The sequence below is a fragment of the Neurospora tetrasperma genome, assembly GCF_000213175.1.
Source record: "Neurospora tetrasperma FGSC 2508 unplaced genomic scaffold NEUTE1scaffold_81, whole genome shotgun sequence".
NCBI lineage: Eukaryota > Fungi > Ascomycota > Sordariomycetes > Sordariales > Sordariaceae > Neurospora > Neurospora tetrasperma.
This window is the reverse complement of record NW_009799179.1, coordinates 8,245,329-8,259,950: the sequence shown is the minus strand read 5'-3', so window position 1 is coordinate 8,259,950 and position 14,622 is coordinate 8,245,329. Positions and strand designations below refer to the sequence as shown.

The following is a 14,622-nucleotide window of genomic DNA, read 5'->3' as shown; positions in this document are numbered from 1 at the left end:
GTTACTGACTGCTTGTTCCTCACAGAGCTACGGATTCACCAGGACACCGAGCGCGGCGACAACGATACGATCAAGCTAGGCAACCAGACCATCAAGATCGGCGGCGAGCAGAAGTGCTGCTCGGCATAAGTGAATACAAAGCCATGGTTGGAAAACACAAGGATTTTGGAAGCTCAAGTTCGTGAGAACGTAATGGGACAACAGGACAGTGCTGTTGCCCGTGTATATGTATAAATCATCGATGATACCCCTCAATGTAGAAAACTAGTGGAAGAGACCATGCGATATCAGGAAATGCATTGTATCCGAGATACCCTGAGCCCAAACCCCAAATCATAATAGCCTCCGAACGCCTTGCAATACCATGATTAATAAGCACTTTTCTGACCCCGCTTAGTTGCCAGAGAGACTGGCGTACTGTACGTCTGCCGCACCGGGCGGCGCTGCGATAGTGAGGTTGGATGCGTCGTCTTTCTGCGCTTCTGATGCGCTACCCTGGGCATTTTGTCCCCCGATCGCCTTTTGGCCACCTGTCTTTTGACCACTGCCAAAGGCCGACCGACCATCTCGTAGCATCTCCGAACGCTGTTCCTTGTTCATTGTTCCCAATGCCTTGGGCACGCTCCATCTAACCCTCAAGGGGCATCCGGCAATGACAGCACGGCCTTTGCACTCCGCTGAAGCCTTCTCGGCAGCCTCCCGAGTCTCGTAGTTGACGAACGCGGCATGCGACATGTGCGACACAACCAGCGACTTGATCTTTCCGAACGCCTTGAAGAAGTCGCGGATCTTGAACTCGGGCAGATCATCTTCGATACCGGTGACGAAGAGAGACATTATGCTCTTGTCGGCCGGTGGCAGCCAGTCCTTGGGTCCCGGGGGAGGCGCCGGAGCTGCGTTGGGTCTTCGTCCGCCGCCGGGTCTGGCGCCAGCAGCTGCGGCCGCCCTGGAATCTCTCATGCGAATCGGACCAACCCCACCAACACCAGCTCCCACAGCAGGATTGCCTCCCGTCGCCCGTCCTGCGCCACTCGATGATCCGTTAACGGGGTTACCCTCCTCGTCGACCTCCCTGCCCTTCCTGAAATAAGGCTTGCTTTGTGCCAGCCTCCTAAGCAGCTCTCTTGCTTTCTCGTCCGCCTTCTCGTACTCCTCTACACCAGCTCTTCCTTCCTCAATCGCGCGCTCGTTGTTTTGTGCAAAGTACTCGCGGTTAATTTCGCTCTGCGGGCCGGGGGCCACAAGCTCGAGGGCCTTGTCTCTAATGATGATGGGCAGACCGAACTGAAGATCGAGGATGCAGCATTGGCAGGCGTTCTTGAGGCGAGCGCAGGTGAGGCAGATGTTGGTGCGCTTCTTGCGGGCGTGAGCGCGATCAGCGGCCCAGCTGAAGACGGTGAACGGGCGGGTGCAAAGCTTGCATTCGGCACCGTAGTCTTCCTTGAGCATTTTGACGTAAGGGTTCTCGGGCAGGCAGTTTTCGCAAACGGAGGGGAAGTCGGTCGCCTCCCAACCGGAGCGGTTGAGATCGTGTTTAATTTGCGGCGGCATATCGGGCTTGATGCAAAATCTTGGTGGGTTGAATACGCGTTGAAGATCGAATAGTGACGCGATGGTTGGCGGCGGGTGGTGTACGCAGTGGTGATGATGATGATCTGGAAACTTGCCGACTTTCAACGGTGACCTGCTCAAGTTCGGGCCCTTCTCTTTCCTTGTCCAGACGTTCTCGGTGCTTATCAGAACTCTTATCAATCAATGTGGCGTAATTACGCCACGTCTTCTGTTACACGCGTTACAATGTGCCCGTAAGAAACCTGGCCGTGGCTCAAGCTTAACTGAGCATCCCCCACAAGTCGGATTGGTATTCGTATTCGGGATTTGAGTGCACGGGCGCGGGGGGCGAGAACATCCCGAACCTTCACGTGGATTTCGAATTCGAATTCGCATGTTTCGAGTGCTTCTTCACCCAATTCGCTGGCGCCAAGTTTCAAGGTCACAACGGTTCAACCCGAAAGCTGAAAGGGGGGGTGGATCTTTCAGATTGGCCGACGCCATTTTGTGGGGCGCTCAGGCCAATTGGCGATTGAGATGCGCCTATTCTGTGGATGGACTACAGCAGCTATCGCATGCTATCGTTGTACACCCTGGCATAGCTCTCATCCAGGGGTAATTGCAAGGTGCCAGGGCAAGCAGCACGAGGAGGAGGAAAGGGGTCCGGGGTCGTGGCCTTTTTTTTTTGTTTATATGGAGGATCCCGACTGACCGCAACGTCTTGTTGTCTTCTGCTTGTTCGTGCCAATCCCATCTTCACTTCTTCCCCTCATTCAACAACTCGCGAGATCTTCGCCTTCCTCCTCAATTTCTCCCCGTTCAACACCATAATTCACCCCGCCAAAATGCCTTCCACACCGGTCATTGCCCTCGAGAAGGAGGACCACCAGCGTGATGCTGAGTTCAAGAAGGTCATGCACGGCGACTCGGCCAAGGCCGCCGGTGGTGTCGCTGCTCTGCTGAAGAAGAACACCGAGGCTCAGCAGATTGCCGTGGACGAGTACTTCAAGCACTTCGACAACAAGACTGCCGAGGCTGAGACCCAGGCTGATCGCGAGGCCCGTACCAAGGAGTACGCGACCTTGACCAGGCAGTGAGTTCCCCCGCCTTGCCTCGCAAGATTCCTGCTTTGTGCGAATACGTGGAGACTGACAAACGTGCTTCCTGCAGCTACTACAACCTCGCGACCGATATTTACGAGTATGGCTGGGGCCAGTGCTTCCACTTCTGCCGTTACTCCCCCGGCGAGTCCTTCTACCAGGCTATTGCCCGCCACGAGCACTACCTCGCTGCCCAGATCGGCATCAAGAAGGACATGAAGGTTCTCGATGTCGGCTGCGGTGTTGGTGGCCCTGCGCGCGAGATCGCCAAGTTCACTGACGCCCACATCACCGGCCTGAACAACAACGACTACCAGATCGACCGCGCCACTCATTACGCTGTTCGCGATGGTCTCTCTGGCCAGCTCAAGTTCGTCAAGGGTGACTTTATGCAGATGTCCTTCCCCGACAACTCCTTCGATGCCGTATACGCCATTGAGGCCACCGTCCACGCTCCTAAGCTCGAGGGTGTCTACGGCGAGATCTACCGTGTCCTTAAGCCCGGCGGTGTCTTTGGTGTCTATGAATGGCTCATGACTGACAACTACGATAACGACAACGTTGAGCACCGTGACATCCGTCTCGCCATCGAAGTCGGCAACGGTATCTCCAACATGGTGACCATCAACGAGGGTCTCGCCGCCATGAAGAACGTCGGTTTTGAGCTCCTCCACCACGAGGATCTTGCCGATCGCAACGACCCCATGCCCTGGTACTGGCCCATTGCTGGTGAGCTCCGCTACATGCAGAGCTACCTCGACTTCTTCACCGTCGTCCGCATGACCCACACCGCCCGCCGCATCCTCCACGGTTTCGCCGGCATCCTCGAGACCGTCGGCCTTGCCCCCAAGGGTACCAAGAAAACCGCTGACGCGCTTGCCCGCGGCGCCGATGGTCTCGTTGCCGGTGCCAAGAAGAAGCTCTTCACCCCCATGTACCTCATGGTTGGCAAGAAGCCCCTCAACTAAAAGAAAGAAAAAATGTGCTTGAAACGATACCCCATATAATCATTTCCATTTCTCTGTACATTGTTCTAGGCGGGGATATAAGGTTTACATCAGGATCATCATGAAGCGGATAAACATAATGACACGGAGGGACGGCAACAAACTATTGCATTTATACGCTGATTTAATCAATAATTGCCGGTCACGCCGGGATTTTTGTTCGAAAGATTAGATTGGCTGCAGCAAGAGCCAGCAAGAGACCGGACGTTAGAGTTGGCTAGGTAGTTTACGACGTCGTGTACAATGACCTGTATGAATGAACCTAATATACTCTTTCTTGACTACCACTTCTTTCAGGAACGAAGCAAACCGCTCCTTTCATGTTTGTTTAGTGAATCGTTGTTGGACATCTTGTCATCTTGAAGGTTTCCACAGCCAGTGCGCAACGCCGAAGCCCAGACGGTAAGTATGATGAGCCCGAGTAACATGGTAGCATTTGTGAGACACCGACTCCGGCGGTTCATCTCACTCACTCACGGTGTTCCTGTTCATCTGCGGCGCGGCTTCGGCGCATTGTGTTTGCCCCAACGGACTTTGCTGTATCGGTTATAGTAACGTGTTAGACAGGTTCTTGAGATACAAACCTTCTCCAACTCTAAAGGGGCCGGCAAGGAGCACATTGGTGTCTATTGGAAGCTCAAAACCAGGCCTGAACTATCAATTGTATCAGTTCCATCAGGTCGACGCATTTCTATTAAAAAGGAATCGCGGTGCTGATAGCTGGGACCCTCCAGGCTATGACGAGCCTGACGAGGTCTCATGCTAACGAACGCCGCAGGGGTGTATCGGAGAGGAGGGGCAGCAATCCACTTTCAACGCCGTCAGATCCACGACGACAAGGCAAACAGTTGCCGATGTTTTCCTGTGCCAATGCCGCCATATATTTGTAATGCGTCTTCGCCCTCACTTAGTTCCCAAACATCAAACTCTCTGGATCACTTTGAGGGATAGCAATTGTGTACTTTGCATGCTGCCAATCCTGTAAAAGCTCCGATGCCAGCCGGCATTACCCACTGCTTATGAGCTAAACGAGCTTGCTTATCGTGAGCGACGCGGGATCGTGAGGGGAGTCGCGGCGTTGCAGGGTTGCCTCTCCAAAATCGATTGCCTCCGCAGCTGTCATTGCAGTGGGCCAGGGCTTGTCGTCGAAGGCGTGCAGGGTGTGTCGAGCCAATTGAGGGGCCAGGACACGCGCGAAACTGTCATGGATGGCCCTTTTGCTAGGCCTTTTGTAAGCTAGCGCCGAGGAAGCGTTGGGGTTCAACGTTCCAGCTGTGAGAAAAAGCTCGAGTGCGGCGTAACTAACGAAAGCTGGATCCAAGCTCCCTATCTTTTGATGGCGGATGGTGCAAGGCCCAAAAAAATCCCTCCCGCTCTCTGGAGAGAAAAAAAGCTGCGCCTGCTTTTCTGGTCATCATCATCCCCAACCTGACACTTTGCTCTCAACAGTCAGCCAACTGCCTTCTTTCCCCGTCCTCACCTCTCCCTTTCCCGGCTCAAAGCACAAGTTGCGCGCTGCAGTCGACACCGACGGCAGGAAACTACTAATTCGCAACCCTCCATACCCAAACCCCTTCATTCCAATTACTCCGCACTGTCGGCTAGTCAGTGCACTGCATTATTTCTGACCTGAGTCGGGACACCCTCTTTTTCTCCATATTTTCTCCAACCCACGAACAACCAAGCACCCAGCCATGTCGCGCTATCTCCGACCCGCAGTCCGCCTGGCTGCCACGGCCTCGCGTGTCCAGGTTGCCCGTCCTGCCGCCCCGTCCTTCTTCAAGCCCGCCTCCGTGGCCGGTTTCCAAAAACGGACCTACGCCGATGCTCCCGCCGGAACCAAGGACTACACGGTCCGCGATGCCCTGAATGAGGCCTTGGCCGAGGAGCTTGAGGCCAACGACAAGGTGTTTGTCATGGGTGAGGAGGTTGCTCAGTACAATGGCGCATACAAGGTCACCAAGGGCCTACTAGATCGCTTCGGCGACAGGCGTGTTATCGACACACCCATCACCGAGATGGGCTTCACCGGTCTCGCCGTCGGTGCTGCTCTCAGCGGTCTTCACCCCGTCGTAAGTAAACTCTCCAGAAGGGACCCATCATGACGCACACTGGACCAGCCATGACTCGAAGTCTCCCCTGTCACTAGAAGCTTGGATTTATCCTAAGCTATACCTCCAGCCCTACATCAGTTCAGCCCTATGGCTGCGACTACGCCCATGATAGTAACGACGGCCAGCAGCGGAACAGAAAAACAAACATTTAGCAGAAGCATACAAGCTAATCATGTTCCTTCTTCCCAAACATCTAGTGCGAGTTCATGACCTTCAACTTCGCCATGCAGTCCATCGACCACATCGTCAACTCTGCCGCCAAGACGCTCTACATGTCCGGCGGTATCCAGCCCTGCAACATCACCTTCCGCGGCCCCAACGGTTTTGCCGCCGGTGTCGCCGCCCAGCACTCGCAAGACTACAGCGCCTGGTACGGTTCCGTCCCTGGTCTCAAGGTCGTGTCCCCCTGGTCTGCCGAGGACGCCAAGGGTCTGCTTAAGGCGGCCATCCGCGACCCCAACCCGGTCATCGTGCTCGAGAACGAGCTCATGTACGGCCAGGTCTTCCCCATGTCCGAGGCCGCCCAGAAGGACGACTTCGTCATCCCCTTTGGCAAGGCCAAGATCGAGCGCGCCGGCAGCGACCTGACCATCGTGACCATGTCGCGCTGCGTCGGCCAGTCCCTTGTCGCCGCCGAGGCCCTCAAGAAGAAGTACGGCGTTGAGGTTGAGGTTCTCAACCTGCGCTCCATCAAGCCCCTTGACTTGGACGCCATCCTCAAGTCCATCAAGAAGACGAACCGCCTCATGACGGTCGAGTCTGGCTTCCCCAGCTACGGTGTCGGTGCTGAGATCGTTGCCCTGGCTGTTGAGTACGGCTTCGATTTCCTCGATGCTCCTCCCCAGCGTGTCACCGGTGCCGATGTCCCTACGCCCTACGCCCAGGGGCTCGAGGAGATGGCCTTCCCTACTGAGTCTCTTATCGAGAACCACGCCGCTAAGCTTCTCAAGCTTATCTAAGTGGTTGTATAGGTGTGATAGGGTACGTTGGGTCTAGAAAAGACACGGGTAGGATGGGAAAAATACAAAAGCTATGAAGACTTCAGATGATTAGACTTAGCTTTTGAATGTAATGATTGTGAATGCATTTGCGAAATGGCCTGGTGAACATTTTGTGGGTTGGAACCGCGTATGTGTTGGAGAAATGGGTTGTGGAACACTGCTGTCTTTCTCTGTTTTCAGTTTTCTTGGCGCAATTCCTGTTCGATTACAAAGAGACGATGGTGACCTCGACAAAATAATATCTGGACTGGATAATCTGATGAAGTGATCATCAAATTGTTATGGTGTCTTACCTGTCCGTCATAGTCATGAGAATCACAGACTACACCATGATGGTACCCACAATCAGATAAATCATGACCACGACTTATATCTTCGCTGTTTCATGACGTACATCCGGTCATCCTCCTCTGTAACGACAGTGTCCTCCGCCCGGTCAGAGGCATATGCATAACCTGAGATACATGGTGTAGTATTTCTTCCAGAATCCGATAAACGCTGATAATACTTGCACCAGTATCTTTAATAGTCTTCACTTTCCTTCGATGCTTTCGCTCGGGTATCCGGGTATCCGTCTCTACCAAACTGTGAAATGCAATAAACATACGTGACCGCTTTTCTTTGAAAACCCCTCAAATCAAAACAAAATTGAAAGGCAACTGATCCGCCCATTTGATTCCGGATCGCTTGGTTTCGTTCTCCCCAGATTCGTCACGTATAACTCCTATCAGACCATCCATGCGTGTCTCTTAATAGATCATAAGGTCAATAAGAACCAGCTCAGACCCGGATTCCGGAAATGGCGAGCTTCCAAGCTTTAGAAAGCACGGAGAGATGCCTGTTTGAGATTGGCGAGTTGATCTTGGATTGAGGCATACGCATTTGGGAACAGTGACCGTTCACTCCTGCTAGTGCTGAATCTGGGACTCTCCACTGCACGGTCCAATACCACCGACAACTTTTTTGTCAGGATTCTGGCTGAAGAAGGTCGCTGCCGCTTTGCCCTTGGGACATTGCTTGTTTGCGTTTCCTTCATCCTTGGTGACCATAACCTTGGTGCAGGGCGTGAACTTATTCACACCGTCGTACATCCAGCCCGCGCAGCCCGGGTCACCGTTGAAGCAGCGGTTGCAGCACTCCTGGCCGGAACTGGCTGCGTCGTAAGTGGCCTCGTAACCTCCGACCTCGGTGCCCATCCAGGCGAGGTGTTCAATGAAGGTGCTGGTGTCGGTGCATTGCTTGGCTAGGTTCTATAGACAGTCCTGTTAGCTGGGAGTCTTTCGTGACGAGGGAGTGATAAGGTAAAGCTAAACTCACGGTTGAAGTCGGCGAAGCTGCGGGCAACGTCGAAGTTCCGGTAGACAATGACGAGGGTTCGATCGAGGATGTGGCGGAGGCCGTGGACTCAGGAGGCGTACTTGTTGATGTTAGCGATTTGGACGTTCCTGATGGATATGGATCATTCGTATGGAGGACAACAGACTTGTTGTGGTGGCTGTCAAGCATGCCCAGGGCTCCTAGAATGGCCAAGATGACGGCGATGATGCCCAGGGTAGAGATACCGCCAATCATCCACCATAGCTTCGCGATTTTCTTGTACCATGGCTTGTCGCTAGGCGGGACCCAGATGACCTCGGGCTGCTCATCCGCGGTATGTTGAGACTCCTTGGTCTTGAAACTGCCCCCAATGCTCGCAAGATTGGCGGCTCCTCCATTTCCCCCGCTGTTGTGATGCGCCTCTTCCAGCAAGCCGGGGTTCTGGTCGTTGTTGGCGACACCGGTGCTGACAACGAACTCGGGAGGGGGGTTCGCCCAGGTCTCGGCGAACTGGTAGTCCTGGCCGTAGGATTTGAACGTCTGGCTCTGTTGCGAAGTCATCTCTGGACGAACTTCCACAGCTGGCTGGTCGCTCGGCCCAGTGTTGTGGCCTTCTGATGCCATGGTACTGATACTCTGGTGTAATGTCCTAATCCTGGGCCCTGGTCAGTTGGCAGACCTACAGTTCTTCTGAGGGATTGCAGAATCCAGTGGAAAAGCAGATGCGAAAGTAAGAGTTGGGTGAGGACCGCTGATGTGGCTTGCAAGAGACCGCTTAGATGTCGTAAGAGGAGTCACACGGGGTCCTGGGGGGTGACGAGCGCTGTCTTCTTACCTTTTCGTCTCTACAAAATCACCTCGCTGGTCAGAATAGAGGCGGCAACAGAGTCAAAAACCGTCGGTGGCTCGCAGTAACGTTGTGACGGGAACAGGTTGAGGTGTGATATGGAAGCACCACCGGTTTGACAAGCCCCTCGTCCCGTAGATGTCTGGCCGTCCGTAGGTTCTAGGTGTCGGTGGCCGTGGGTATTTCCAGAACGAGTGGTCCGGGCCCAAAAACGTCCCAGGTTTGCGAAGATGTCGGGGTTGGTAACGTACCTGAAAGATTGTTTGAAAGATTTCTGGTCACTTGGCGAAGTGTTCCTTCCTTTCCTGCTGCTGAAATAAAGTGGAAGTCAGTTCGTAAGTTAGCTTTTCCCTTCCATCCGACTGAAGTATAGTCGGCAAGAGGCAGGTGGTGGGGTGGAAAGGAAAGGAGGAAAGGGTGTCGCAAACACTGACAAATTTGGTGGTGAGTTGCACACTTCACCCACCTCAGTTATGGATCCCGTCCGAATGAATTCGAGGTAAGTAAAGGGTCAATGTCAAATGGAAAAGGGGGAAGATTGGTAGTGTGCACCAAGAATGGCAACGTTGACTGAGTACCTCTACCGATGGTGTTAGCGTGTAACTCCCAAGTCGTCACACAATAGCCGTTTGTGCCTTCCCAGCCCGTTCTCGACAGTGCACGGGTTGATCATCTATGACACAGGTTTGAATCCATCGTTCGATCTCGTCTTGCCCACGCCACTATGGACAGCTTGGATAGGGAGGAATCGCGACAGGGCCGGATAGAGGCATGGAACAAGATGCGGCAAAAAAACCAGAAAAACGAACATAACTAAACCCTTTATTGTCGACGCTATTGCATGCTGACTGTTTACAGTCAAATGGATTTCCCAAGCAACACGACCAAAAGGCAGGAAAAAGCATTTCCCATCTCAGCACTCACGGGTTTCAGAGAGCCAATGTGGGTAGGAAACGCGAGCAAACCACTGGAATGCAAACAACACCACAGCCCTTCCTGGTGGTTTCGCCTTTCTGAAACCTTGAAACCATGCTATGTGCAACTATCCGCCCGTTTCGGCTCACAGAGTACCTTTACCCCATGAAATGATGCTTGTGAAGAGAAGAGAGAGAGACGGATGAGCAATCAGCGATGAAAAGCTCAAGTAGACCAACGACTTTGTGGAGGATACTATCCCCTGAGACATGTCGTGACCGACTCGGAAACCAGCCAAAGCGCCCTGACGCTTGAGGTTAACTGCACCATGGAAGACATCCTTGGAAATAATGGCAGATCTTTTAGCATGGTTTCGCGTATCGTAACGATCACGTCGCGATGCTAAAATGCCAGACGAGAATGTCAACAATGTTGTTGATTGTGGATAATGGCAAATGGACACTGCGATTCGGCTCCTTCCGAGATTGACCCCTGACAAGAGCCTCCCACAGCTGTCAAATGGTCCCTGTTCAGTTGCCGAGAAGGCAAGGGACCTGACGCCAAGGCGTGGCCTAACCGGGCGAAAAAGTGGAGCTCACCGTACGGATCATGATCCCTGGAGCGATTCCATATCTGGAGACTCTATCAATAACAACCAACTACCTCTTCGACTCTCACTCTCCATGGCCACTCATCAACCATCCGCGCTACAACCAGACAATCTTCCCAAAATCATACTCAATCGTTCAATTGCCTTTTGGTATATCGCCTAGTGCTCAAATCATGGAGGACAAAGCGCACAATTCTATACAATGACATTCTCATCACAAAGCGGGCTCAGGAAAGAGCCGGGACAAAGATGGGCTTCAATCCTGGGTTAGCACAATGGACTCGGTTACTAAAAATGGCTGGACAATGCCGCCTCGAGATCTCTCTTTCGAAATGTTCGGTTGAGGTGTCATTGTTCGATTTGTACTCGGTTCTTGACGACCATGGTCATCATCAAATTCTTTACTTCATAAGTAGGGGTAAAGACCCTGATGCCATCGCCATGGTGTTCATCGAACAGCGACACTAGAGCTACAAAGATCACTTTTGGGTGAAAGAAACACACTCAGCCAAGATGCCTCCACCACAAGAGATCATCAACCGCGCCCCTAGGGAGGCCATGGACGTCTTCATCATGGGGGCCAACGACAAAGGTCAACTGTGCATGGGTCCCGGTTATAGAGAGCGCACGATCGTTCAAAAGCCGGCGCGAAACCCTTATCTAAGCGAGGATCACCAAACCGTTGCTATAGCCGTGGGGAACAACCACTGCTTAGCGCTCACAGCAGATAACCGGGTCCTGTCCTGGGGCTCGAACACACACGGCGCCCTCGGCCGGACAACGCGCCTATGGCAGCTTGGCGACGGCAGATGGGTACCTTGGAGTCGGGTCGAGGGCGAGGACGACAATCCAAACTCACCAGAAGGACGGAGAATCGATTCCATTCTGCAAACACCGCGCCATATCAACCCCATCGCCATCGAACGTGGCACCGTCTTCACTCAGGTGGCCGTGACCGATCATGCTTCCTTTGCCTTGACCGAAACGGGTGAGGTCTATGGATGGGGTGCTTTCGAGGTATGCATATCCCCCCTTCTCCCCCTTCTCCTTCATCATCTCCAGCAACATTAACTAACCTCAACATTGCACCGCACAAACAGTAGTACGGCGGCGAGAACGATGCTGTGCACCGCTTCTACGCCTTCCACCCCTACCATATGGAGTGGCCCGAACAAGGCCAATTGCGCAACCAACCTTCGCCCCTGAAGATCCGTTTCCCCACGGACAACCCGCAGATTATCCAAATCGCGTGCGGTTCCAACCACGTGCTGGCCCTTTCCAAATCCGGTCTCGTCTATTCATGGGGTACCCCGGATATGAATATCCTGGGCCGGCGCTTCTTGGGTCGCCGCCTACGAAACCCCCGCTACCGCCACGATCCCTATGGCAACATGAACCACCCCTTTGCGCCCGGTGTGGTGGCCAACTTGGTCAACATACGATATGTAGCCTGCGGTGCCAACTTTAGCTTTGCGGTGTCGAAGCCGCTTACGCGCGGGAACCGCAAAGGGACACAGTTGTGTTACGTTTGGGGACAGAATGACGACATGCAGACGACGCTTCCTCTGTCGAAAGCCCCCTTTGTGGAAACACCTGGACATCCGGATGCGCCAGACGGGAATCGTATGAGGGTTGTCCTGTATCCGACGGAGGCGCCGTGGCTGAGCGGGATCGGGCACATGGACGACGAGCCAGAGTCGGCGATCAAGGCGATTTCCGGGGCCTTGAGATACGGGCTCGCGATTCGGGGGAACGGGTGGGGAGAAGCGTGGGGGAACGAACACGAGATGCCGAATGCCATGGGCGTGGTAAACCAAGACAATGAGCCGCTGATTCCTGCTATTCCGCCGGGGAATGATTTTACCCAGGCTCCGCAGTTTGCCGGGTGGCACTACTTCCATGATAATTGCAGATGGGACCAGGTGGCGACGGGCAGGCAACACAGCCTCGCAGTTGATCAGGACGGGAAGGTTTACGTCTGGGGTTCCAATGCACAAAATCAGTGCGGCGTGCCACGCCCCACCGGCTACCCTAACATTGATGTTATCGACCGCCCGACCCTGCTTCAAGAATTTGTTGAAGGGAGGATTACTCTCTTTGTTGGGGCGGGTGCAAGGTACAGCGTGTTTGGGTTTGCGAAGGGACGTTTCCGAAACGAAGACGGTGGGAACGTGGACGATGTTGAAGTACCGGCTGAATTCAGGCGGTCAATATTAGATTTCAATGACGATGAGGTTGAAGTCGGGGGAGATTAAAGCAGGTGGCCGGCCCATCGAGGGATTAATCATTATGCACCCGGTGTGCTACTTGGATATACTATATAGATTTTTTTGGATAATAAACCCTACATATCAAACCTTTGGATGCTGGAGAGGCATTTGTGCTTCATCATGATTATTTGGATTGTCACTGCTGGGGCCATGCAGCCATGCCCGAACTTTTCAAAACTGGAATCCAGACCAGACGCGACCACCAGGAGGAGTATATGTTGTGGCCTTGCTCGAGTAGATATCAATCTTGAAGTCTCGCGTCAGCTTTTTCATGCCCAGAAACCACCTAATATGGACAAGTTCTCTGACTTACCGTCACGCCGGGGTCATTCTGAGGCGCATAGGTCGGGATTGAATACAGATAGTCGCTAGGCGGAACCGCATTGCCTGAGCCCTGGACCACAATCTGTGCACACTCGGCATAAAACTGCGGCGTATTGGCCTGATGCAGGGCCAACAGCTCATGTCTGATCAGGTAATTCCCGGGTGCCATGTTTCTCGGAATTTCGCTACTCCATTGGTGGTTCTTCACAATCAAGGCGGTTCCCCAGTTTGCGCTGTTCAGCTTGCCTCCCCACATGCCCATCTCATCGATCTTGAACCAGCCCTTTCCGTCGCCCTTGCAGGACGAACCAAAGGCGCCGGGGCACTTGAACAACCACACCTGAACGGGGCCTTGCTCGTGCGTCCATTGCTTCCAGACGGCGGTGACGTTAGAGCCGGCTTGCACGGTGGCGCTCAGCTGGGCGGAGGTACCGCCGTTGCAGCGCATCTTGGCGTCGGAGACGGTCATCGTCGGATCGTAGTTGGGCCATTGGAACTGGATGGTCTTGGGGGAGCTGGCAGGAGAGAAACCCTCGTAACCTGGGTAGGTAGTGCCCCCAATGATATAGCTGGTTACGGCACCGTGGGCCGCAACGAGCGGGGCGAAGGCCGAGAGGGCAAGGAGATCGAAGCGCATGATGGCTGGCTGTTGAGGATATGTTTGCCTGTGCTTGGAAGCAATAGCGTGGTGACTGATGGACTGGAGGTCAACCAGAAGAAGTGAGACGTCTCTGCCTTTTATATCTCTTACTTCTTTTTTCAACGACGCTACAAGACAATGTAACGCATCCCAGAGCCCGGGACAGGATAGATTGGGCGATACTGCACTTTGTTTGGTATTCGTCAGTACTTGCTTGCCATTTCGCATAATTTCCAAGCTACATCCGGATTCCTCCAACTGGATAACAAACTTCCATGGCACGTAATATCCCGGGAGAGAAATTCCGTTCTCGTGTCATCGGGCAGCCATGGCAAAAGCTCAATGCATGGCCACGGCAAGCGGTCCAACGGAGACTTGATGAGACTAGAGTGACATTAAGGATGTTGAGATAGATTAAATGATGGAGGTGGATGGAAAGTAGAGATTGATGAAGCTTCCATTTCCAGGAATCAGTGGTGGAGGAGCTATATGGAAGGCAAGGACTAAGGTGTCAGTCAAAGAACCACCGAGCCGATTGGGTTATGTAGATAGATGATCGCTGTCATGGCCCAGAACCATGACTGCCTAGAAGGGATAGGGTCACGTGGTCGCGCGCATTCACGGCGCGCCCCTACTACGCCCTGGTAGGGCTTGGCGCACGTATACTACAAAACCTCGTACAACTAGCTCGCTCTTACCCTTCTTTTCTTTTATTCTTTAATTTTAATATTGTATTGAATTGTACTATAACCTCCTTAAGCTAGCTTACTCTCGTAACTATATACGCCCTTATATAATATTAAAGCTAATCCTATTATACAACCAGGGACAGTAATTATAATATTCCAACTCAAACAACCCCTAATATCTAAAATCGCTAAATTGCGACAAGAACCCAATAGTACTTAAAGTCGTTATAACCGACC

The 14,622-nt window shown here is 53.2% G+C and overlaps 8 protein-coding genes across 8 annotated transcripts; 4 read left to right on the top strand and 4 right to left on the bottom strand.

Annotated features, from left to right (window-relative positions):
- Positions 1-54: 54 nt before the first annotated feature.
- NEUTE1DRAFT_133812 (Pre-mRNA-splicing factor slt-11) lies at positions 55-1,551 on the bottom strand (the record flags this gene model as incomplete). Its single annotated transcript, XM_009858716.1, has 1 exon — positions 55-1,551. One exon carries the CDS (start codon positions 1,549-1,551, stop codon positions 394-396), a length of 1,158 nt encoding a protein of 385 aa, XP_009857018.1.
- A 774-nt stretch (positions 1,552-2,325) lies between these two features.
- NEUTE1DRAFT_73978 (uncharacterized protein) lies at positions 2,326-3,945 on the top strand (the record flags this gene model as incomplete). Its single annotated transcript, XM_009858715.1, has 2 exons — positions 2,326-2,644; positions 2,722-3,945. The coding sequence occupies 2 exons, from the start codon at positions 2,397-2,399 to the stop codon at positions 3,617-3,619; spliced, it is 1,146 nt and encodes a 381-aa protein (XP_009857017.1).
- Positions 3,787-4,278, bottom strand: NEUTE1DRAFT_52978 (uncharacterized protein; the record flags this gene model as incomplete). Its single annotated transcript, XM_009858303.1, has 3 exons — positions 3,787-3,906; positions 4,136-4,195; positions 4,243-4,278. The coding sequence occupies 3 exons, from the start codon at positions 4,276-4,278 to the stop codon at positions 3,787-3,789; spliced, it is 216 nt and encodes a 71-aa protein (XP_009856605.1).
- A 790-nt stretch (positions 4,279-5,068) lies between these two features.
- On the top strand, positions 5,069-7,136 carry NEUTE1DRAFT_92673 (uncharacterized protein; the record flags this gene model as incomplete). Its single annotated transcript, XM_009858714.1, has 2 exons — positions 5,069-5,730; positions 5,970-7,136. 2 exons carry the CDS (start codon positions 5,353-5,355, stop codon positions 6,729-6,731), a joined length of 1,140 nt encoding a protein of 379 aa, XP_009857016.1.
- A 545-nt stretch (positions 7,137-7,681) lies between these two features.
- Positions 7,682-8,714, bottom strand: NEUTE1DRAFT_106326 (uncharacterized protein; the record flags this gene model as incomplete). Its single annotated transcript, XM_009858713.1, has 2 exons — positions 7,682-8,023; positions 8,091-8,714. 2 exons carry the CDS (start codon positions 8,712-8,714, stop codon positions 7,682-7,684), a joined length of 966 nt encoding a protein of 321 aa, XP_009857015.1.
- Positions 8,715-10,307: 1,593 nt separating this feature from the next.
- NEUTE1DRAFT_106325 (uncharacterized protein) lies at positions 10,308-10,930 on the top strand (the record flags this gene model as incomplete). Its single annotated transcript, XM_009858712.1, has 3 exons — positions 10,308-10,452; positions 10,626-10,796; positions 10,887-10,930. 3 exons carry the CDS (start codon positions 10,308-10,310, stop codon positions 10,928-10,930), a joined length of 360 nt encoding a protein of 119 aa, XP_009857014.1.
- Positions 10,931-10,975: 45 nt separating this feature from the next.
- On the top strand, positions 10,976-12,717 carry NEUTE1DRAFT_133809 (uncharacterized protein; the record flags this gene model as incomplete). Its single annotated transcript, XM_009858711.1, has 2 exons — positions 10,976-11,479; positions 11,566-12,717. 2 exons carry the CDS (start codon positions 10,976-10,978, stop codon positions 12,715-12,717), a joined length of 1,656 nt encoding a protein of 551 aa, XP_009857013.1.
- Positions 12,718-12,746: 29 nt separating this feature from the next.
- Positions 12,747-14,151, bottom strand: NEUTE1DRAFT_150731 (uncharacterized protein; the record flags this gene model as incomplete). The annotated part of the gene is made up of 3 exons (XM_009858710.1): positions 12,747-12,978; positions 13,046-13,748; positions 13,808-14,151. 2 exons carry the CDS (start codon positions 13,691-13,693, stop codon positions 12,904-12,906), a joined length of 723 nt encoding a protein of 240 aa, XP_009857012.1.
- Positions 14,152-14,622: the final 471 nt, after the last annotated feature.